General features: G+C 38.7%; 1 protein-coding gene across 2 annotated transcripts in view; it reads right to left on the reverse strand.

The window, feature by feature from the left end:
• Positions 1-23,039, reverse strand: part of ZFYVE9 (zinc finger FYVE-type containing 9) — a 195,671-nt gene that overhangs the window by 5,361 nt on the left and 167,271 nt on the right. For both annotated transcript variants that reach the window (XM_004438556.3, XM_004438555.3), the window contains 3 exons: positions 8,925-9,075; positions 6,422-6,502; positions 3,726-3,888 (listed from right to left, as the gene is read on the reverse strand). In XM_004438556.3, the coding sequence (XP_004438613.2) occupies positions 3,726-3,888; positions 6,422-6,502; positions 8,925-9,075 (395 nt within the window). The remainder of the gene's footprint in view (positions 1-3,725; positions 3,889-6,421; positions 6,503-8,924; positions 9,076-23,039) is intronic.

The raw sequence follows: 23,039 nt of genomic DNA on the forward strand, positions 1-23,039 counted from the left end.
ATCTATATTGTCTATCACAACAAATTCCCTTCAGTGCTAAATTATCATTCCTAGATTCCTGAATAGAATGGCCACTTTTTATAATCATTTCCTCTCCAAATATAGCAAGTATAAATATGTGAAGATACACACTCTTTCTGATGAGTATTCAAAATAACTGTCACAAAGATTCCCAACTCTTCCTAACAGTTTTCAAACCTGTTTATTTTTGAATCTCTATGTATAAAAGCTCAAATTTAACTTAAACTTCAATATCAGGGATTCACTTCATTTGTTTGAATTAAAATTATTTAAATAATGTTAAGTTTAATTTCTAACTCATCAGACAATAATGTCAAAAAAGGGCACCCTTAGTTGATTAGCACTCTTTTCAGAGAGGATACTCAGACACTGAGGGGCCAGCTGGCAAACATTCAATTTATACATTACAAACTAAACTCCTGAGTTCAAGAGTCTTCGCTGACTAGTTCTTGTCCTCTCTTCCAAGATGCTGCCACTGGCACTTGTTGTAGGAAGGGGCAACCTGCTTGTTGTTACCAATACCTTATGGCATCAGATTTCAATTTTCTGGTCCTAATAACCATTTTCATTTCCAACTATAACAGAGAATTAAACACAAATTGATTTTGAAATTAAATTTTCCAGTGAAGTATTGGAAAATAAAGGGCTATTTGTAAAATAAGCAGATGCACTCATTGATACGGACATTGCTTCTTTTTGTTCAATAGCAAAAGTTTTAAAATCTTTTTTTAAAAAAAATCTGGACAGCTAATTTTCGACAAAGGTGCTAAGAACATACAATGGAGAAAGGAAAGTCTCTTCAATAAATGGTGTTGGGAAAACTGGACAGCCACATGCAAAAGAATGAAAGTGGACCATCTGCTATCGCCATTCACAAAAATTAACTCAAAATGGATCAAAGACCTGAAGGTGAGACCTGAAACTATAAAACTCATAGAAGAAAATATAGGCAACACACTATTTGACATTGGTTTTAAAGGAATCTTTTCGGATGACATGCCTACCCAGACTAGGGAAACTAAAGAAAAAATAAACAAGTGGGACTTTATCAGATTAAAGAGCTTTTATAAGACTAATGAAACCAGAATCAAGATGAACAGACAACCAACCAGCTGGGAGAGAATATTTGCAAAACATACATCTGACAAGGGGTTGATCTCCATAATATATAAAGAACTCACACAACTGAACAACAAAAAAACAACCCGATCAAAAAATGGGCAGAGAAAATGAAGAGACACTTCTCCAAGGAAGATATACAGATGGCCAATAGGCACATGAAAAGATGCTCAACATCACTAATCATCAGGGAAATGCAAATCAAAACAACACTAAGATACCACCTCACACCCGTTAGAATGGCTATAATCACCAAGACAAAAAACAACAAATGTTGGAGAGGATGTGGAGAAACAGGAACCCTCATACACAGCTGGTGGGAATGCAAATTGGTGCAGCCTCTATGGAAAACGGTATGGAGATTCCTCAAAGAATTAAACATAGAGATGCCCTATGATCCAGCCATCCCACTACTGGGAATCTATCCAACAAACCTGAAATCAACAATCCAAAGAGGCTTATGCACCCCTATGTTCATTGCAGCATTATTCACCATAGCCAAGAAGTGGAAGCAACCTAAGTATCCCTCGACTGACAATTGGATTAGGAAAATGTGGTATATATATACAATGGAATACTACTCAGCCATAAAAAAAGACAAAATCGTCCCATTTGCAACAACATGGATGGGCCTGGAGCGTATTATGTTAAGTGAAATAAGCCAGAAAGAGAAAGACAAACACTGTATGATCTCACTCATATGTGGAATATAAACCAACACATGGACAGAGAAAACTGGACTGTGGTTACCAGGGGCAGTGGGGGTGGGGGGTGGGGGGTGGGCACAAGGGGTGAAGGGAGTCATATATATGGTGATGGACAAACAAAAATGTACAACCCAAAAATTTCACAATGTTAGAAACCATTAAAACACCAATAAAAAAAAAAAAAAAATCTGGTGTGCCGTGTTGTAAATGCCCTCCATCTGCCTTTGCTCCTGCTATTCCCTCAGAGTGGAATGCTGGTTCTGCAACAACTATGTGGCAAATACCCACTCATCTTACCAGATTCAGCTCAAGCCACAGCCATTTCTCTATGAAGTCGTTCTTGAATACTGCCCTACCACCTCTACCACACTTCCTCTTTTCTTTTTTATCTTCACTGTATCATAATGAGTTTTCTATGAGCATCTTCCATACTTTGGTGCACTTATTTATAACTATCTTCAAAACCAGACTGAGCCACTTGTTAGCAGGGACAGTGTGGAATTCATTTTTGTATTTCCAGAGGCCTGCACGTAGAATTATTGCCTGAAGATGAAGGAGTGGATGGGAGAAAGCTTAATACAACGAAGTATGATATATTTCTTCAATCAATCAATGTTTTTAAAGCACCTACTAGGTGCCAGACAATATTTTAGGTGCTGGTGATACAGCAGTAAATAAACCAGACAAAAGCCCTGCACTCATGGAGCCTACTCCAGGGGCAATATAATTAAATAAGTAAAACTATGTTGTATGTTAGAGAGTTATAGGTGCTCTTGAGAAATATAATGCAGGGAACCGGGCAACAAGGTATTGGAGGTGGGAGGGAAGAAATATGTATTAGAGGGTTATAATTTAGATAGGTTGGCCAGGGAAGGCCTCACTGAGAAAGTGACATTTTAGAAAAAACTTGAAGGCAGTGAGGGAGTGGCCTGGATATCTAGGGGCAGGGTATAAGCTGAGAGAACAGGAAGTGGCAAGGCCTGAGGGCAGAAGTATAGTTGATGTGTTCAAACAAGAAGGCAAGTGTTGCTTCTGAGAAGTAAGAGGGTAGGTGGAGGGATCCAGAGATTGTGTAAGGCCTTATAGGTCATAAAAGACTTCGGTTTTTACCCTGAATGATAGTGGAAGCCAGTGGGGGTTTTGAGCAGAGAAGTAACATTACTCTGGCTGCTGTTCTGAAAACAGATTAGGGTGGGGTGAGGGAGGAGGCCAAGACCAAAACCAAGGAAACCAGTTAGGAGGCTACTGCAATAATCCAGACCAAATGATGGTGGCAGTAGACGTAGTGAGTAGTAGTATGATTCTGGATATATTCTGAAGTGAAGCTAACAGGATTTACTGTTGGATTAGGTGTAAGTGTGAGAGAAAGAAAAGTGTCAAAGATGATTCCAAGGTTTTGGCTTGAACCTTTGGAATATAGTTGCCATATACTGAGAAAGAGTATAGGTTTTGAAGCCCACGGAGGTGGTTTTAAGTCCTACCCCTGCCACTTCCTAGCTTTGTGGAGTCATTTAGCCTTTTAGTGCTTGTTTACTCATCTGTAATATGGGAATAACAACACTAGTTATTATATCAAATGAAATAATACTAGCAAAAGTGCTTTGTAAACCATAAAAGGCTTAGGTATTACTATTATCTCAATAACTTTGAAAGATTGTTTTGTTTCATCAACTCCTTCCCTCCTCCTCCCTTCAAAAATATGCACAGAAACTCCTTCAGAAATTAAGCCAAGAAACCAGAAATTTAAAATTCTATTTTATGTATACAAAGCAGTCCTTTCTCTTAGGCAGGACTTTCAGTTATAAAACACCAGTGTAGATAAAACCCAGAGCCTAGCTCATAACTAAAAGCCGCAAGGGGGACGTTCGCTGCATTTACCCCTTGTTGACATTCTTGTCGTCATCCACCCACTGGATGTGGATGTGTTCCTGGGGATCCTCGGCATCTGCCTTGCCACAAGTGATGGTGAAGTCCTTCATCTCTCTCAGCGCCTGCCTCAAGGCATCCATGTTCTCTGCTGTGATCTGGACCATAACGCCATCTGAGAATCAGCACCAAGACAACACAGATGGAAACAAAGCAAAGCTAGGGAGAGGGGCAGATGAAACATGGTACCTGGCATCTAGCAAATCCCTCTAATATTAAACGTAAAACTTTGCTAGGCTCTCTAAAGCTGACAGATACCAAGAAGTTTTGTTCTTTGAGCTGAACCTCTTACTTATTCAAAGTGCTATGAAGAGCAAATGCCAAGACAGGTTCTGCTTAAAACACTTGCCTGTTGATTTCACTTCAGACACAACTAAGAGTTTTTCCTGAAACTGCTCACAGGGAAAACTTACACGTGGTCACATCCCTCTTTTGGACTCACAGAGCATTTTGTTCCTCTTTTCACTCTTGTATTTAGCATGCTCTAATCATATTTATTTGTTTGCATCTCTGTCTCTCTCACCTTACTATGATTGCCTGGCATACAGTGAATGCCCAAAAAATGTTTGTTAAATAAATCATTGAATAAACAACAGTAGTGGGATAGGGGATTAATCTATTTACTGACTAGCAATAAGGCAAACCTACACATGGATTTCACATGGGCTACCAAGTAGCCAACAGATGGTAACTGTTTCTGGGCTGCTACCTACCCAAGTCAAAGGCAAACACTGAAATTGAGGGTGAAAGTTGTCACATGCTGAGCAATTACCCTGCTTCACTGACACACAATTTTTTCAACTGAAATAATTTCTAAAGAGTTTCAATAAAAATTTCATAAATAGGCTGCCAACTGCTCTACTGACACGCAGTGAAATGAAAGACCTAAGAAATTCCCAACCCAAAGACTAAATGTAACTTTTAAACACATTGCCTAGCATTTGTAAGGATCTGTGTCAGTTCAATTTATCATTTTGACAACACTTAAAGGGCGTTTTTTAATCCTCCTGTAAAGACACAATTTCAAATGTAGTCAATACTTGATCACGTAGGCATTAATTTGTCACAAGACCAAATGACTGTTTACCTCCTAGATTTCCTAACAATTTCATAATAACATGTTTCTGTTTTGTAGTCAGAGGTGTGAAATTTAGTTGTAAAATATTAGCATACTTTCCTCTTCACTGCTGTTTTAAGTTTACCAATAAAGGAGATCAAAGCCATTATCTATTAGCATATGTAAGATTATCTGTGTATTTCAATTAACACACTGGAATCCATTCTCAGGAAGAATTGCTTTTAGACAGGGCCCTGCAGTGAGCTACTGTGGAAAAGAAAACCTGCTGTCATTTGTGGCAGACTGTATTTTCCAAAGATGACCACAATATCTCCTGTCTGACATGCTTTTCTACAATGCTACCCTCCCATTTCCCCATCAAGAAGTGGAGTCTAATTCCTCTCTCCTTGAATCTGGGCAGGCTTATGACTACTTCCAACACTAGGGTATGGTGGAAGTGACACTGTGCAACTTTTAAGGCTGGGTCACAAAAAGCAATGTGGCTTCTGCCTCATTGCTAGACTACTCGTGCTTGGATTCCTGAGCCACCACGTAAGAAGTCCAACTAGGCTGCCATGCTAAGGAGTCCAACGTGTAAGTACTCCAGTCATCACTTCTAGTCTTCAATTCATTCCAGGGCAGGCCCCAGACATGTGAGTGAACAAACTTTCAGATAATTCTAGCTCCCAGCCATCAAGTAACGGTCAGCCTTCAAGTTATCCCAACTGAGGCCCTGGACATCATTGAGCAGGGTCAAGCCATCCCTGCATTGCCCTGTCAAGGGCAGATTCAGAGAATCAATGAGCATGATAAAATAGCTGTTTTAAGCCATTAAGTTCTGGGTTAATTTGTTATGCAATGAGAGTAACCAGATCCAAATATAGTGAAGAATAACTGACAAATAAACATATGCTTTGTTAGCCTTTCATTAATTTCATTTAATTAACTTTTGTCAGGATGTGTGTCATATCTAATTATAATGAACCAGCAGGAAACACATCCCATTCTGTACCCCAAATGATGACTGCAGCATGCTTGTGGGTAAGAGGGACTGAACTTCATCTACACATTTACAGATTTGCACCTAATGATATATTTGAACTCAGACTACATCCCCTTGGGTACCTTTTCCTAGAGCTCTGAAAAGCCATCTTTTAATTTTTATGTCACTATCCCAAGGTATCTCTACCACTTACTCCTTTCTTTGGAGAACTAAGCACCCTTATGATAGTTTTAATTAGCTGAAGAGTGAGATGTTATTGAATAAATAAGAGGAGTCAGAAGTGAACGGCAGAGCTAGCCCTGATGGCCTAGCGGTTAGAGTTTGACGCGTTCAGCTTCAGCAGACCCCAGTTTGGTTCCCGGGCGCAGAATCACACTACTCATCTGTCAGTAGCCATGCTGTGGCAGCAGCTCACATAAAACTAGAAGGACTTACAACTAGAGTATACAACTATGTACTGGGGCTTTGCGGAGAAAGAAAAAAGAAGTCAATGGCAAAAGTGTCAAGGCTGCCTTTAATGTCCCTCAGTTTTTAGTTGTATAATTAGGACTGAACTAATGTACATGCACTAAGTAACTCATTCTTTACCTTCTACAATACTGGACTTGGCAAGATATCCTGAAGAGGATTTCAGAGCGCCACTGAACACAAAGAAACTGGCACCAGTCACTAAAATAACAATAGAAATAGTTTAGTGAAGACAGACCCTGAGATGGAGGGATTGAGAACAATAATGAAATATTTGGTAGTTGGGAACTCCAACTATCATCACACAGAAAACAAAAAACACCAACTCTATACACCACAATACACAAGTAACCAATAATTTTGATGCTATGATAGCTTTGGGAATGAGGTTTTAAGATACACTCTCCCATTTTGTTTTGCTCTTCCTCCAATCAAGAATCAAAGAATCTTACAAGCAAAGAAATCTTAGTGGTCAAGTCTAGGCTTGGCCTGCAGTCTGCTTTTGTAAATAAAATTTTATTGGAACACAGCCATGTCCATTCATTTACATATTTTTTCTGGCAGCTTTTGAAGTACAATGCCAGAGTTGAGTGGTTGGTGACAAAGACCACAGGCTTGCAAAGCCTAAAATATATATCATCTAGCCATTCACAGAAAATGTTTGCTGACTTCAATCTAATTCATTGGTTTCCAGGTTTTTTAAGATCAGATATATTTTGAATATGGACATATGGTTGCCAACCATTTTATTTACCCACTGGAGCTATTAAAAAAAAACAGACACCTAGGGGCCAGCCCTGCAGCCTAGCGGTTAAGTTCACGTGCTCTGCTTCAGTGGCCCAGGATTCACAGATTTGGATCCTGGGTGCGGAATGATGCACCGCTTGTCAAGCCATGCTGTGGCGGCGTCCCATATAAAATAGAGGAAGATGGGCACGGATGTTAGCCCAGGGCCAATCTTCCTTAGCAAAAAGAGGAGGATTGTCAACAGATGTTAGCTCAGGGCTGATCTTCCTCACAAAACAGAAAACAAAAAAACCAAAAAACACCTATTTAAAAGACAAACATCTGTTACCAGTATCTCTTCATAAAAGAAAGGATATTTAATTACATTTAGCTCTATGAAAACTTTACTACACTATCTTTATTTCTCCATATCTTATATTGAACTGAGCTATTCCAACCTCCTACCCACTGGCCCTACAATAACTCTAATAGGTAGGTCATTCAGCCTTTGTCAGAGACTCCTACTGACAAGGAGCCCACAAAGGCACAAGGCAGCCCACTCTACTTTTGGATAACTCTCAGTGTTACAGAATGTGCTCTCAAATTGAGTCCAAATCTAGATACTTGTAACTTTTACCCATTGGTGCTGCTTTTGGCTTTTTGTAGCTATACTGAATAGGCTGATTCTTATTTCCACATAATAGAAAACCTTAAGAATAGAGAGAGCTATTTTTCACTCTCTTCCAATCCATACTTTTCCAGGTTAAACATTTATACTTTATTCAAGAGGTCTTCCTTTGACTTAGTCCAGATTTCTCACAGGCCTCGAATCATCCTCTGAAGACCCTCTAGTTTTATCAATAGATATGCTCAATTACATTAATGATACCTAGAACCTATTCAAATATTTTAGATATGACTTGACTAATAGGGAGCATTGTGGACTTATCTCCTACCTTATTTTGGATATCATATTCGAATATACATGTGCTAAATACCTTTTATGCCTTTACTAAACAACTGATTTAAAAAATACATTGAAGACAGTGACTTAGAGTATGTTCACTAGAGAAGTGTTTCAAAAAGCATACTAAAGAAAGCTGGTTTGGGGAGATATTCTGAGAGAAAAGAAGATTCATGGTCAAATAAATTTAGGAAGGGCTAGGCATGATCCTCCTTTTGGAAAATCACAATACACATCAGTTTGTTAAAGGCTCTGAAAAGTACTGTAGTAAAGAAATCTGTTTAAACTTGTTTAACCCAGGATTTCTCAGTTTAATGTATTAAGCAAGGCTTTTACTTATTTATGTAAATATTTTTTAAAACCATAGAACCTGATAAGACACTTTAGGAAATGCCACATTGAGCAGTGCTTCTTAAATTCTAATGTGCATTTGAATCACACAATGTGTTAAAATGCAAATTCTGATTTAGCAGATCTGGGGTGTAGATTCTTCATTTCTAACAATCTCCTAAGTGATGAGACCACATTCTGAGTACCACTGAACCTAGAAAGCCTTCCTTCAGAATCCTATCAACCTATTAATTAACATTCTTTGGGTATGGTCATTCAGCAAGCTCCAAATCTGCCTACACATATTCTCACCATGGGGCATAGTCTCCAACCTTCAAATACCAATGCTGGCTGGCCCTGTCAATATCCTAAGGCAGTACTTTCAAAATCTTCCCCTCAATAACAGAAATCCCATTTGCAACTCTGAGTCTGGCTACTTGGGGAGTCAACCAAATCTTGGAGAATAAGCTGGGAAAAGTTAATTTAATCAAATTGTTTGTGGTCACCTATCTAGAAAGTGACTATTACGGGGCTGAGATATCCAATTCTCCAAGTCCAGTACAATCTTCCATTCTCATAATCTCAATCAGCTCAAATACTCACCCTTTCTGGGCTGATTGTGAATACTGATGGCCTGCGTCTGATAGTTTCCATCATCATTCTGTACACACACAAGATGAGAGTCTGCCTTTTCATTGAAGCAGGCACCTCCTGCCAGGACATGCTCATTGGACTTGTTCATGGCTTTCATCATCTGCAATCGAAGAAAAAGATTAACTTTCTTATTCCGCCAAGAATGGGCATTTTTTTAATCTGACATGGCACAACTCCTTCACCTTCTCGAAAACAAAACAGAATATTATTATTTATTAAAGTGTCAAAGGGGCTACCAAATAGTGAAAAATCAGTCACCACTAGTAATAATTCAACAGATACAAGAATTCCCTGTATAGTTTATAGCTGATTCGTATTGTAACCTAAGCACAGAACACATTTTGCATTCATTTTTTGCCTTTTTTTGCTGCACTCAACTCAACTAACTAAAATTAGTTTAGCTAATTGCAGTAGTTTCTTCTATCCACTGGATTCTCTCAAGATCTATACACTGAAATTCTAAGTCAAAAGAATGTCCCATATTTAAAGTGTATCTGCCTTCTTTTTCCACATCCGTACAAAGGAGTGAGGGCTTTCCTCTAGAAATATATGAACTCCATTGTTTCTTAGTTTGAATAACTTATGTTTGAGATCTTCAATGAAATCACTTACTAATGTTTTGCTTTGTTCTTATCAAAAGATTTAAGATGATAATTCTGAACCTTACCTGAAAAAACCCACAGGCCACCATTTTGTGTCTAGTAAACAAATCTGAACTTATATTATCTCAAAGATAAACTTTGGCTTCTGGTTGAAATAAGCTAATAATAATTTATTTGTTTGTTTTTATTTCCCATTTTTTCCTCCATGCCTGAGTCTCATTTGCCCAACTTTCTGATCCAATCCTTTAAAATGTCTTCAATTTTTTGAAAATTACTCCCCTCTTCCTCTTATATTATAAACTGCAGTACCACAGTGTGGAAAATACCAGATGAGTGTTCTGATACCTTTTATATTCCTGTATCAATACACCCCAAAAGATTTATTGAGGTGAAATTCAGATGACATAAAATTAACCATTTTGAAGTGAACAGTGACATTTAGTACATCCACAATGTAGTACAACCACTACCCTATCTAGTTCCAAACATTTCCATCACTCCAAAGTAAAACCCCTTACTCATTAACCAGTTTCCTCCCATTCCCCCCTCCAACTAGCAATCTGCATTCTGTCTCTATGCATTTATTCCAGATATTTCATATAAATGGAACCATACAATATGTGGCCATCATGTCCAGCTTCTTTCACTTCACAAAACATTTTGGAAGCTCATCCATAGTGTAGCATGTATCAGTACTTCATTCCTTTCTATGGCTGAATAATATTCCATTGTATATATACACCACAATTTGTTTATCCATCTATCTATGGATGTTTGGGCTATGTCCACCTTTTAGCTATTGTGCATAGTGCTACTATGAACATGTGTGTACATGTACTTGTTATGAGTAACTGTTTTCAATTCTTTGGAATATATACCTAGGGGTGCAATTACAGGGTCATATGGTAATTCTATGTTTAACTTTTTGAGGAGCTATCAAACTGTTTTTCACAGCGGATGAACCATTTTACATTTCTGCCAGCAACGTACAAGGGTTCCAATTTCTCTACATCCCCACCAATACTTGTTATTTTCCATTTTGTTGTTGTTTTATAGCCATCCTAGCAGGTGTGAACCAGTACCTCACTGCGGTATTGATTTGCATCTCCCTAATGACTAATGATGTTAAGCATCTTTCTTCATGTGTTTGTTGGCCATTTGTATATATATCCTCTTTGGAGAAGTGTCTATTCAAGTCCTTTGCCCATTTTTAATTGGATTGTTTAGTCTTTTGTTATTGACTTATAAGAGTTCTTTATATATTCTAGATACCAGACCCTCATCAGATATATGATTTGCAAATATTTTCTCCCATTGTGTAGGTTGTCTTTTCACTTTCTTTCTTTTTATTTTTTTTTGTGAGGAAGATTAGCCCTGAGCTAACATCCAATGCCAATCCTCCTCTTTTTGCTGAGGAAGATTGGCCCTAGGCTAACATCCGTGCCCATCTTCCTCTACATTTAAAAGAAATTTTTTTTTATGGGACGCTGCCACAGCATGGCTTGACAAGTGGTGCGTCAGTCTGCACCTGAGATCCAAACATGCGAACCCTGGGCTGCCGAAGCGAAGTGCGCAAACTTAACTGCTAGGCCACTGGGCCAACCCGTCTTTTCGCTTTCTTCTTAATGTCCTTGGATGCATAAGTTTTTAATTTTTAAGTCCAATGTATCTATTTTCTCTTTTGTTGCTTGTGCTTTTGGTTTCATATCTAACAATCCATTGCCAAATCCAAGGTCATGAAAATTTACCCTCATGTTTTTTTCTAAGACCTTTATCATTTTAGCTCTTATATATAGGTCATTGATCCATTTTGAGTTAAGTTTTGTATATGGTGTGAAGTAGGGGTGCAACTTCATTCTTTTTTTGTGTGTGTGAGGAACATCAGCCCTGAGCTAATATCCATGCCAATCCTCCTCTTTTTGCTGAGGAAGACCAGCCCTGAGCTAACATCTATTGCCAATCCTCCTCCTTTTTTTTTTTTCCCTTTTTCTCCCCAAAGCCCCAGTAGATAGTTGTATGTCATAGTTGCACATCCTGCTAGTTGCTGTATGTGGGATGCTGCCTCAGCGTGGCCGGAGAAGCGGTGCGTTGGTGCACGCCTGGGATCCGAACCCGGGCCGCCAGTGGCGGAGCATGCGCACTTAACCACTAAGCCATGGGGCCGGCCCCCTGACTTTCCATTTTAGTTGTGCTATTTCTCTGTTCTATCAATTCAAATTCTGTAATATCTCTTGTATCTATCCCTATCTTCACCATAGTTCAAGACCTAATTACCTCTCTGGACATAATAACCTTATAACTGGTTTTTTCTACCGTCAGTCTCTATCAGTTCTGATTCATCCCACACAGTGTTTCCACATTTACCAAAGCACAGCTCTGACCATGTCACATCTTCTTCACCTTGTCCTCCACCCAAACCCACAAGCTTCCTGTGTTCTAGCCCCAAACCAGCTTTCCTGCCTTGCTTCCCTTCCTACTGTATCCTTATACGCAGGACTACTTCCTGACGCACTATTTCCCACATCTGAGCTTTAGCATATGCATTTATTTAGTCTCCCTTTTCTTCTCCCATATCCAAGCACCTGAAAAAGCTGCTCCCAAAATCAAGGCTTAGTACAAATACCAATTCCTGCATGTAGCCTTCTTTAATTCCCAATCAGACACCAGTGTGACCATTCCCTTCTTTGAACTGCCACAGTACATTCTTTGCATTTCTTATATGGCATCATCCACGTTCAGCCTTGAATTATGATTAATAGCAAGGATTCAAGCCAGACTGCTTGTATTTCAATCCTGGCTTTGCTACTAACTAGCCGTGTACCCTTGGGCAAATTACTTGCTTTCTCTGTGTCCCAGTTTCCTCCTCTGTAAAATGGAATAATAAAAGTAATTATTTCATACAGTTATGAGGATTAAATAAATTTATATTTACAAAATGTGCTTAGTATAGCACCAAAAACATAATAAGCACTGATTAAATGTTTGGTTTTTGTGTGTGTGTGTGTGTGAGGAAGATCAGCCCTGAGCTAACATTCGTCCTAATCCTCCTCTTTTTGCTGAGGAAGACCGGCTCTGAGCTAACATTTATTGCCAATCCTCCTCCTTTTTTTTCCCCCCTAAGCCCCAGTAGATAGTTGTATGTCATAGTTGCACATCCTTCTAGATGCTGTACGTGGGACGCGGCCTCAGCATGGCCGGAGGAGTGGTGCGTCGGTGCGCGCCCGGGATCTGAACCCGGGCGCCAGTAGCGGAGCGTGTGCACTTAACCGCTAAGCCATGGGACCGGCCCTAAATGTTTGTTAAATAAAATTTGTATGCTTGTCTCCTCCACCCTGCTTATAAAATCGTAAAGCAACCTTAAAATCAGCAGCAAATAATTCAACTGAATATAATGAGATTCAGACCCTTCCTAAGAGCTCACAAATCAGTGACAATGACACACTGATAATAGGCAGGGGAGCAACTGCTGTGACAACAGTATGTGCAAAATAGCTAACACCTATGAACGCCACCCATGAACCAGGCACTGAGCTAAATGCTACATGGGTCTCATCTCGAAAGAACCATTTTAACATACCAAGCCAAGCAGTACATAAGCTTTATCCTCCTATGTTTCCCACCCTCGGAGTCTAACCATCCATGAAAATCACAAGAGCCAATTAAAAGCATATAGTTCTAGAATGACTGTGCTGGAGGAATGGGTGAGGAGTTATAACATCTAATTCATCTCTGAATTAACATATCATGTCCTTCAATTTCCTCTCTGAGATCTCATGGTAAAAAATGACAGTTTAGGGCCGGCCCCGTGGCTTAGCGGTTAAGTGCACGCGCTCCGCTGCTGGCGGCCCGGTTCGGATCCTGGGCGTGCACAGATGCACAGTTTTTCCGGCGATGCTGAGGCCGCGTCCCACATACAGCAACTAGAGGGATGTGCAGCTATGACATACAACTATCTACTGGGGCTTTGGGGGAAAAAAATAAATAAATAAAATTATAAAAACATTAAAAAAAATAATAAATAAAAGACTGGCATTTCTAAAAAAAAAAAAAAATGACAGTTTAAGAGCCAGCCTTGGTGGCCTAGCGGTTAAAGTTCGGTGCGCTCTGCTTCGGCAGCCCAGGTTCGGTTCCCAGGCTTGGAACCACACCATTTATCTGTCAGCAGCCATGCTGTGGTGGCAGTCACACAGAAGAACCAGAAGAACTTACAACTATGTATTGGGGCTTTGGGGGGGGGAAAGGAAGAAAAAAGGAGGAAGATTGGCACAGATGTTAGCTTAGGGCGAATATTCCCCCACAAAAAATTTTTTTTTTAAATGACAGTTTAGGGGCCGGCCCGAGGCATAGCAGTTAAGTGCGCGCGCTCCACTGCTGGCGGCCCGGGTTCGGGTCCCGGCCGCGCACCGACGCACCGCTTGTCAGGCCATGCTGAGGTGGCGTCCCATATAAAATGGAGGATGATGGGCACAGATGTTAGCCCAGGGCCGGTCTTCCTCAGCAAAAAGAGGAGGATTGACATGGATGTTAGCTCAGGGCTGATCTTCCTCACAAAAAATAAATCAATAAATAAAAATGAGTTTATTTAGACTTTGCTTTGAGGTGGGAAGGACTTGTAGAGGAGAAGTTTAAGGAGGGCCTTGAGGAACAGCTACAATTTGTATATAATGTGTGAGGCTTAGCATAGGACCTTGCTCATGGCAGGTATAATTTGCTGAATTTTTATTCAGCAATAAATATTTGCTGAATATATTAATTAGTAAACCATATAAGTAGGGATGGATTTGGAGGGTTTGTCTTATTCATGGAGTTATACTGAGAATAAATGTTGTTAGCACGATTTAAAAAAAATTTCTTTTGGTTCACTTATAATCGCAATATCACGTAGATTAGGTAACTAATAAAGTAAGTTTTAATGATTTAATCCTATAAACATTTATCGAGTGATTAACAACGACTTTAGGTAGGAAGATACACTGCAGAAGCATGGAAAATCTATGAAAGTAAACCACGGCACCAGGGATGCAATGAAGAATAAAAGACATACTCTCTGTCCTCAAAGGGCTCAAATTAAGAACAGGAGGGGATTCATTGTCATCAGCTATACACATTACATGAGTAAAGGAAGCTGGGAAAACAGAGGACAGAAAGAGTGATATTGTTTGGGGGATTGAGAATTCTAGGAAATCAAGTACAGAGGAAACACTTTGGATAAAGAGAAAAGAATGAGCAAAGGAACAGAAATAGAACTTAGAAAGGAACACTGAGCAGAATAATGATGGAACAGGTGGAGAAATACCCTTTCCTGGAGACATTTAGGAAAAATATAAATATTAATTCTTCCAGTTAGCTGGAGTTCACTTGTATCCAGAAACTAGCACCCATCTTCCAGTCCTATGGGTCTACATATCTTCAACTATGAAACTTCACTCATTCGTTTAGCAAATACTTATTGAGCATCTAATATGTACCAGGACTGTGTTGTACTGGTTTATTTAGTAGTGAACAAACAAATTCCTTCCCTCGTGGAACTTATATTCTTATGTGTGTAGGAGGAAGAAACAAAAACAATAAGTAAAATACATAAAATGTTAGACATTGATAAGTGCTATATAGAATAAAGCAAGGACAGAGGACTAGTAGTACAGGCAGGTGCCATTTAAAATAGGATAGTCAGGGGAGGCTTTACTGAAAAGTGAGGGAAAAGCCACGGAAATATCTAAGGAAGAGCCTTACAGGCATTTAGAACAGCTGGTGCAACGGCCCTGGGGTGGCAGTATGGTGGCATGCATGGCAGTTTCAAGGAAAATTAAGGACAGTGTGGCTGGAGCTGAGTAACAGAAAAAGAAGAAATATAAGAAATTAGGGTAGAGAAGCAATGGGTTAGAGTACAAATGCCATAGAGGACTTCAGGTTTTTTGGAGGTTTTTTTGTTTGCTGAGGAAGATTCGCCCTGAGCTAACATCTGTGCCAATCCTTCTCTATTTTGTATGTTGGTCGCCACCACAGCGTGGCTGATGGGTGGTGTAGGTCTGCACCCAGGATCTGAACTCGTGAACCTGGGCCGCCGAAGCAGAACACGCTGAACTTAACCACTATGCCACAGGGCCAGCCCCTGAACTTCACTTTTTATTCTGACTGGGATGAAAGATCTTTGGAGGATTTTGAGCAGAGGAGTGACATGATTTGACTTAGTTTTAAGAGAACCGCTCAAGCAGCTGTGCTAAGAATAGACTGACAGGGGAAAGGGTACCAACAGGAAGACCAGTTAGGAGGCTACTGCACAAATCCAGGGCAGAGATGATGTTAACTTAAGCCAAGATTTGTTCAAGGATTGAGAGGTGGCTGGGTTCTAGATATATCTGTAAGGTAGAGCCAGCAAAATTTCCTGATAGATTGGATATGGGATATGAAAGAAAGAAGACTTAAAAGTGATTCCAAAGTTTTGGGCCTGGTAACTGGAAGGATGGCACTGCCATTAACTTAGGGAAGGCTGCAAGAAGAGCAGGTTTTGAGGGAAGATCAGGAGGTCAGAGTTGAACTTGCTAAGCTTGAAATGCCTATGCAAGTAGGGATATCAAGTGGGCAGTTAAGACACTGCAGTCTACAAAACATAGGAGAGACTCAGGCTGGAGGAAGACATTTGGAAGACATTAGTATAGAGACAGTATTTAAGGGCAGAGGACTGGACAGATCATCAAGGAAATGGATAAGGACAAATAAAACCTACAAGGACTGAGCCCTGGGTTCTCCAAAATGAGTGAGAAATGAAGTCAGAAAGGAAGATGTACAGAGAAATCAAATTGTGGGACATGAGGGATGCCCTAGGAGTCCAGGGCTTCTTGTGGCACTCGAACTTATATAATGAGATCAGAGCTGGTGGTCTCAAGGCCAGAAGTGGCAGCAAGGTTGTGAGTGCTAGGAGATAGGGAAAGCTAGGGGTTTAACTAGAAGCCACTATTCACTCCTATTAATGGGCAAGGGGACAGTCTTATTCTGAGCACAGAGTTCAGCAGTGAACTCCTGTTGCTGTCAGTGGAGGTATAGCAGTCAGGCCTGCTTCTTGGGGATCTTTTTAATTTATACATGTGGTTAAATACTGTCTTCTACATGTTAACACTAGGAAAACTATACCAATAATCAATAGAACATCACCTCCTTCCTCTGCACTATTCTCCAGAGCACCTTACACCAACTCCTTTCATTCTTTTGAAAAGAGGACTATCAGCTCTTCCTCCCCTAAGAGAAAAGAAATGTATTACTTGAAGGCCAGAAATAACACATTCCTCAAACAGACTTTAAGGCCATCTGTTCTTGCTAGTGCTACAACGAACCTTTGAAACTATGCTTTTGTAATTTCACATTTCTCTGAAGAATATGTGTAGGTTGAATTAAAATCAACCAAAACTCCTATTTTAGAATCTTAGAGTGGGAAACAATCTCAAGAAGCCATTCAGCCTAAATTATACAAGATGGGGAATTGTACAGATATATGATTTCACAGATTCGTGCACTGTATCACAACCAACATAAACTTCTCTATTCCTGTCTCTTTGGTTTTGAGTAAAGGGTTAATCAAACTTTGTTCCTTTTGCTTAAGACTTTGACATTAGGCTAACTCTTTGGCTCTATTCCCCAAGTGATCTGATAAGTCTGAACGTCCACTACATTACAGAAAAAAATGGTTTTTTACAATTATATTTAAAATAATTGACACAATGTACATTTTTTTTCTTTCTTTTTTTTGTGAGGAAGATCAGCCCTAAGTGAACATCCATGCCAATCCTCCTCTTTTTGCTGAGGAAGACTGGCTGTGAGCTAACATCCATGCCCATCTTCCTCCACTTTATGTGGGATGCCGCCACAGCATGGCCTGACAAGCGGCGCGTCGGTGCGCGCCCAGGATCCAAACCTGGGCCACCAGCAGTGGAGCACGTGCACTTAACCACTACGCCACAGGGCCGGCCCCGACACTATGTATATTTTTAAAGTGTACAATCTGATGAATTTTGATACGTGTAAACACCCATAAAAATAGCACTTGAAATCACTCTATTCTGTTCCATTGATCTATATACATATATATTTACACCAAAATAATACTGTCTTGATTAATCTACCTTTAAAATAATCCTTAACATCAGGTACTGTAACCCTTCAAATTACGTTCTTTTTCAAAGTTGTTTTGGCTATTCTAGGTTCTTTGCATCTCCACATAAGTTTTATAATTTTATTTATTTATATTTTTCCCCCAAAGCCCCAGTAGATAGTTGTATGTCATAGATGCACATCCTTCTAGTTGCTGTACATGGGACGTGGCCTCAGCACGGCTGGAGAAGCGGTGCATCGGTACACGCCCGGGATCCGAACCCAGGCCGCCAGCAGCAGAGCACACGTACTTCACCTCTAAGCCACGGGGCCGGCCCTCCACATAAGTTTTATAATCAGCATCTAAATTTCTACAAAAAAAAGCCTGCTGTTATTTTGATTGGGATTGTATTGAAGCCATGCATCAATATGGGGAGAACTGACATCTTAACAATATCAAGTCTTCTGACCCATAAATGTAGCATTTCCCTTCATTTATTTGGGTCTTCTTTAATTTCTCTTAGCAATGTTTTGTAGTTTTCAATGTATAGGTATTGCAGACCATGTGTTAAATTTATCTGTATTTCATATTTTTGATGCTACTGTACTGTTTTTAAAGTGCAATTTCTGAATGTTTATTTTCAGTGTACAGAAATACAATTGATTTTACAGAATTACCTTGCAACTTTGCTAAATTCATTTATTAAATCTAGTAGCCATTTTGTGAATTCCTTAGGATTTCCTACATAGACAATTATGTTGTCGGTGAATAAAGACAGTCTTACTGCTTTTTTCCAATCTGTGTTCATCTTATTTTGTTTTCTCGCTTTATTACATTGGCTAGAAAATCCACTGAAATGTTGAATAGAAATAAGAGCAGATATCCTCTCCTTGTTCCTAATCTTAAAGAGGAAGCATTCAATCTGTCACCATTAGATATAATAATTGTAAGTTTTTTGTAGATGCTCTTTATTAGGTTGTAGAAGTTCTCTTCTGTTCTTAGACTGCCAAGATATATATTTTTTCTAACTTTCCTTCAGGTTTCTTCTTTGACTCATGGGTTATTGAAAGTGTGTATTTTGTTTCCAAATATTTAGGAATTTTCTAGAGATCTTTCTGGTATTGATTTCTAATTTAATGCTCTTGTGGTCAGAGACCTTATTCAGTATGATTTGAATCATTTTAAATTTATTAAGACTTCTTTTACACCACAGAATATAGATTATCTTGTAAATGTTCTGTGTGCACTGGAAAACAATGTGCATCCTGCTGTTGTTGGGGAGAGTGTTCTACAAAAATCAGTCAAGTCAAATTGGTTGAGAGTGTTGTTCAAGTTTTCTACATCCTTGATTATTTTCTGTCTACTTCTTCTACCTATTATTGAAAAATGGTTATTGAAATCTCCAAATCTACTTGTGGATTTGTCTATTTATCTTTGTAGTTCTATCAGTTCTTGCTGCACGCATTTTGAAGCTCTGTTATTAGATGCATACATATTTAGGATTGTTATATCCTTTTGATGAACTGATCCCTTTATAATTATGAAATGTGCCTCTTTATCCCTGGTAATATTGTTTATTCTGAAATACACTTTGATATTACCCTATCCACTCAAGGTTTCTTTTTATTAGTATTACTATGGTATATCTTTTTCCATCCTTTTACGTTTAAACTATTTGTGTCATTATATTTCAAATGGTTTTCTTATTCACAACATACATTTGAATCTTGCTTATTTATCCAATCTGACAATCTCTGCCTTTTAATTGAGGGTGTTTAGACCATTTATACTTAATATGATTATTGATATGGTTAGATTTAAATCTAACATTTTATTATTTATTTTCTATTTGTCCCATCTCCTCCTTGTTCTCTTTTTCAGCCTTTTTTATATGATTCCAGTTTATCCTCTTTGTTGGCTTATTAGCTATACCTCTTCATTTTAACCACTCTAGTGGTTGCTTTTGTGTTTATATTACACATCTTTAACTTATCAATCTACTTTCAAGTAATATTATACCACATCTCATGTTGTATAAGAACCTTACATCTGTATATTTCTGTTTCCTCTTCCCTGGCCTTTATTACGATATTGCTGTCATACATTTTGTTTCTACTTATGTTATCATCTCCACAATACATTGTTATTAGTTTTGTTTTAAACAATTACCTTTTAAAGAGATTTTATATTTACCTGTATATTTATCCATTTCTTTTGATCGTCACTCCTTTGTGTAGATTCAGATTTCCATTACTTGGTATTCTCAATGAAGGACTTCCTTTAACATTTCTTGTGGAATAGGTCTGCTGGTAATACATTCTTTTAGCTGTTACATTTCTAGAAAAGCATTTTGCTGTCATTTTTGAAATATATTCTTACTGGGTATAAAATATAGGTTGACAGGTTATTTTTTTTCAGTATTTCAAAGATTTTGTTGCACAGTCTTGTAGCTTGAATTGTTTTGATGAGAAGTCTGCTGTCATTCTTCTTTTTTTTTTGCAGTGAGGAAGATTGGTCATGAGCTAACATCTACTGCCAATCCACCTCTTTTTTCTGAAGGAGATGGGCCCTAAGCTAACATTTGTTTCTATCTTCCTCTATTTTGTATATAGGACACTGCCACAGCATGGCTTGATGAGCAATGCAAGGTCCACGCCTGGGATCCAAACCTGCGAACCCTGGGCCACCAAAGTGAAGCCCGCGAACTTAACCACTACACTACTGGGCCAGCCCCCTGTTGTTATTCTTATGTTTGTTACTCAATATATAATATGGACTTTTTTTTCCTCTAGTTTCTTTTAAGATTCTTCTCTTTAGCTCTGGTAGTTAAGCAATTTGATTATGATGATTACAATATTCCTTAATGTAGTTTTCATCATGTTTCCTGCAATTGGAATTCATTGAGTTTCTTGAATCTATGGGTTTATACTTCTTATTAAATTTATAAAATTTTCAATCATTGATTCTTCAAATATTTTTTTTTTTTGTCCACTCACCTGTCCTCTCCTCTGGGGACTTCAATTACAGAGCTAGGCCACCTAACATTTCCCACAGCTCAATGATGTGCTGTTCATTTAATTTTTCAGGCTTTTCTCTTTGTGTTTCATTTTAGATTCTATTGCTGTGTTTTTAAGTTTACTAATTTTTTTCAGCAGTGTCTAATCTGCCATTAATCTCATCCAGTGTATTTTTCATCTCATTGTCATTTTCGTTTCTTGAAGTTTGATTTGGGTTTTTTTCTGTTTTCCAAGTCTCTCCTTAAGATGTTCATGCCTTGATCCTGTTGAGGCTTTCTTTTAAGCTTCTTAGGCAGGATCAGAGCAGCCTGAATTTATGGATAACTTGGATCATCAGGGATAATTTGCCCCATTTTCACTCTAGCTGGTGAGAATACAAACTATTTCTGGCCCTGTGAGAATTGTTCTACCTGTTCCTTTCCAGTGCCTTTCTCACATACATGCACTGACTTGTAGTCAGCTGAAGACACAATGGGAACCTCCTGCTGATCTCCAGAGTTCTTTTATTTCCAGTAATCTGTCTTGAAAATTCTAGCCATCATGGCCTCTCTATATTCTCAGCTCTGTCTCATCAACTCAGGGAGATCTCTCAGCTCAGTCTGGGTTCCCCCTTCTGGCACTATGGCCTGGAAACTCCAGGCAGTAAGGCAGGGTAATCATAGGGCTCACTTTCTCTGCCCCACTGTACTTTGTTTTGTTTTGTTTTTACATATTTTGATCTGATGTTTAGCTTTTTAAGGTGGACCAGTGTGTCAGTGTACTAGAGCTGCTATAACAAAGTACCACATACTGAATGGCTTGAACAACAGAAATTTATTGTCTCACAGTGCTGGAGGGGCTAGAAGTCCAAAATCAAGGTCTTGGTAGAGTTGGTTCCATTGGAGGACTGTAAAAGGAGGATTTGTTCTAGGCCTTTCTCCTTGACTTGTAGATGGCCATCTTCTCTCTGTGTCTCTTCACATCATCTTCTCCTCATGCGTATCTGTGTCCAAATTTCCCCTTCTTATAAGGACACCGGTCATATTGGATTAGGGCTCACCCTAATGACCTCATTCAAACTTGATTACCTCTGTAAACACCCTAAAATCATATTGATAATTGTTAAACTGATGTCTACACCAATCAGTTTAGTATGGTGGTTAAAAGTAGGGACATTGAAATCAGACTGCCTGGGTTTGATTCTAGCTCCACCACTTGCTAGCTCTGTGCCTTAATTTCCTCATCTATAAAAGGTACTTACCATACTCATTTCATAGAGATAGTGTGAAGATATATATATGCTTAGAATAGTGCCTGGTACATAATATCCCCTCAGTAAATGTTAATTAACACAATGATCACAATAATCTCATTATTAGAACATGAGTAGGGTTACCTAAACCAACAGAGATCCAGAGATCCTGAATGGCCTTGATGAAGGAGATTAGAAAATGTATATACAATGAATACTTTATTTATTAAATTTTCCGTGCTGTCAGAAGTACTATCTTCTTCTAGCTTTTTAAGCTTAAAGTTTTTCCTTAGTGGCCCCCTCTCTCCACATTTTATGGATAGCTGCCAAAACTCAGATTTTTTAAACTCTCCTTTTATTAAATCACTTTTCTGCTTTAGAACCTGTAAAATCTCTTTACAAATTATCATATTAAAGTCTAGAGTCCTTTGCCTCGTTTTTGAAGGCCTTTGAAAATCTAGCAGTCTCTGTAAAACTTTATCTCCCAGTCTGCTTTAGCCTCTTTTTCACTAGGCAGGTTGTTGTCTTTCACTCTTCCTACAAGACATGTTCATTGCTGGTGCTTTCCTGAATTTCTGTAGGCTGATATCTATCCTCCTTTTCACTTGTCATTTACCACCCTTCTCTTTCTAGTGCCTAAACATCATGCATTATCCATTTCAAATCTTTCATTCATTTACATTTACATGACATTTACATTTACATGAACATTTACAAACATCTCCTACATGGAACGTGATGCTCTGGTTGTTAGGGATTCAGTCAGGATCAATAAGAAATGAAGAAACATTCCTGACTGCTGTATTTATCAGAGCTTTCCTCTGAAGCTTTAGTAAACTTGCAATAAGTTTCAGCACTTGTTTTCATATTGTTTTATCTATATTAGTTCTATGTCTTCATTCAATAGATATTTCTTGTGCAACTACTCCATACTAGTTAGTCTGCTAATAATACAGTGGTAAACAAGACAGACATAGTCTCTCGTAGAAATAAAAGTCTAGTAGAGAAAACAGACACTGAACAAGGAACTACAAATGTAAGAGTATTACACATAGGATGTGTAGAATTCTAGGGATGTTTATAACAGGGAGAGTTACCCCAGTCATAAGTTAAATGAAAGCTTACCTG

The sequence above is a fragment of the Ceratotherium simum genome, chromosome 22 (assembly GCF_057802395.1).
Source record: "Ceratotherium simum simum isolate JZ-2026a chromosome 22, ASM5780239v1, whole genome shotgun sequence".
Classification (NCBI taxonomy): domain Eukaryota; kingdom Metazoa; phylum Chordata; class Mammalia; order Perissodactyla; family Rhinocerotidae; genus Ceratotherium; species Ceratotherium simum.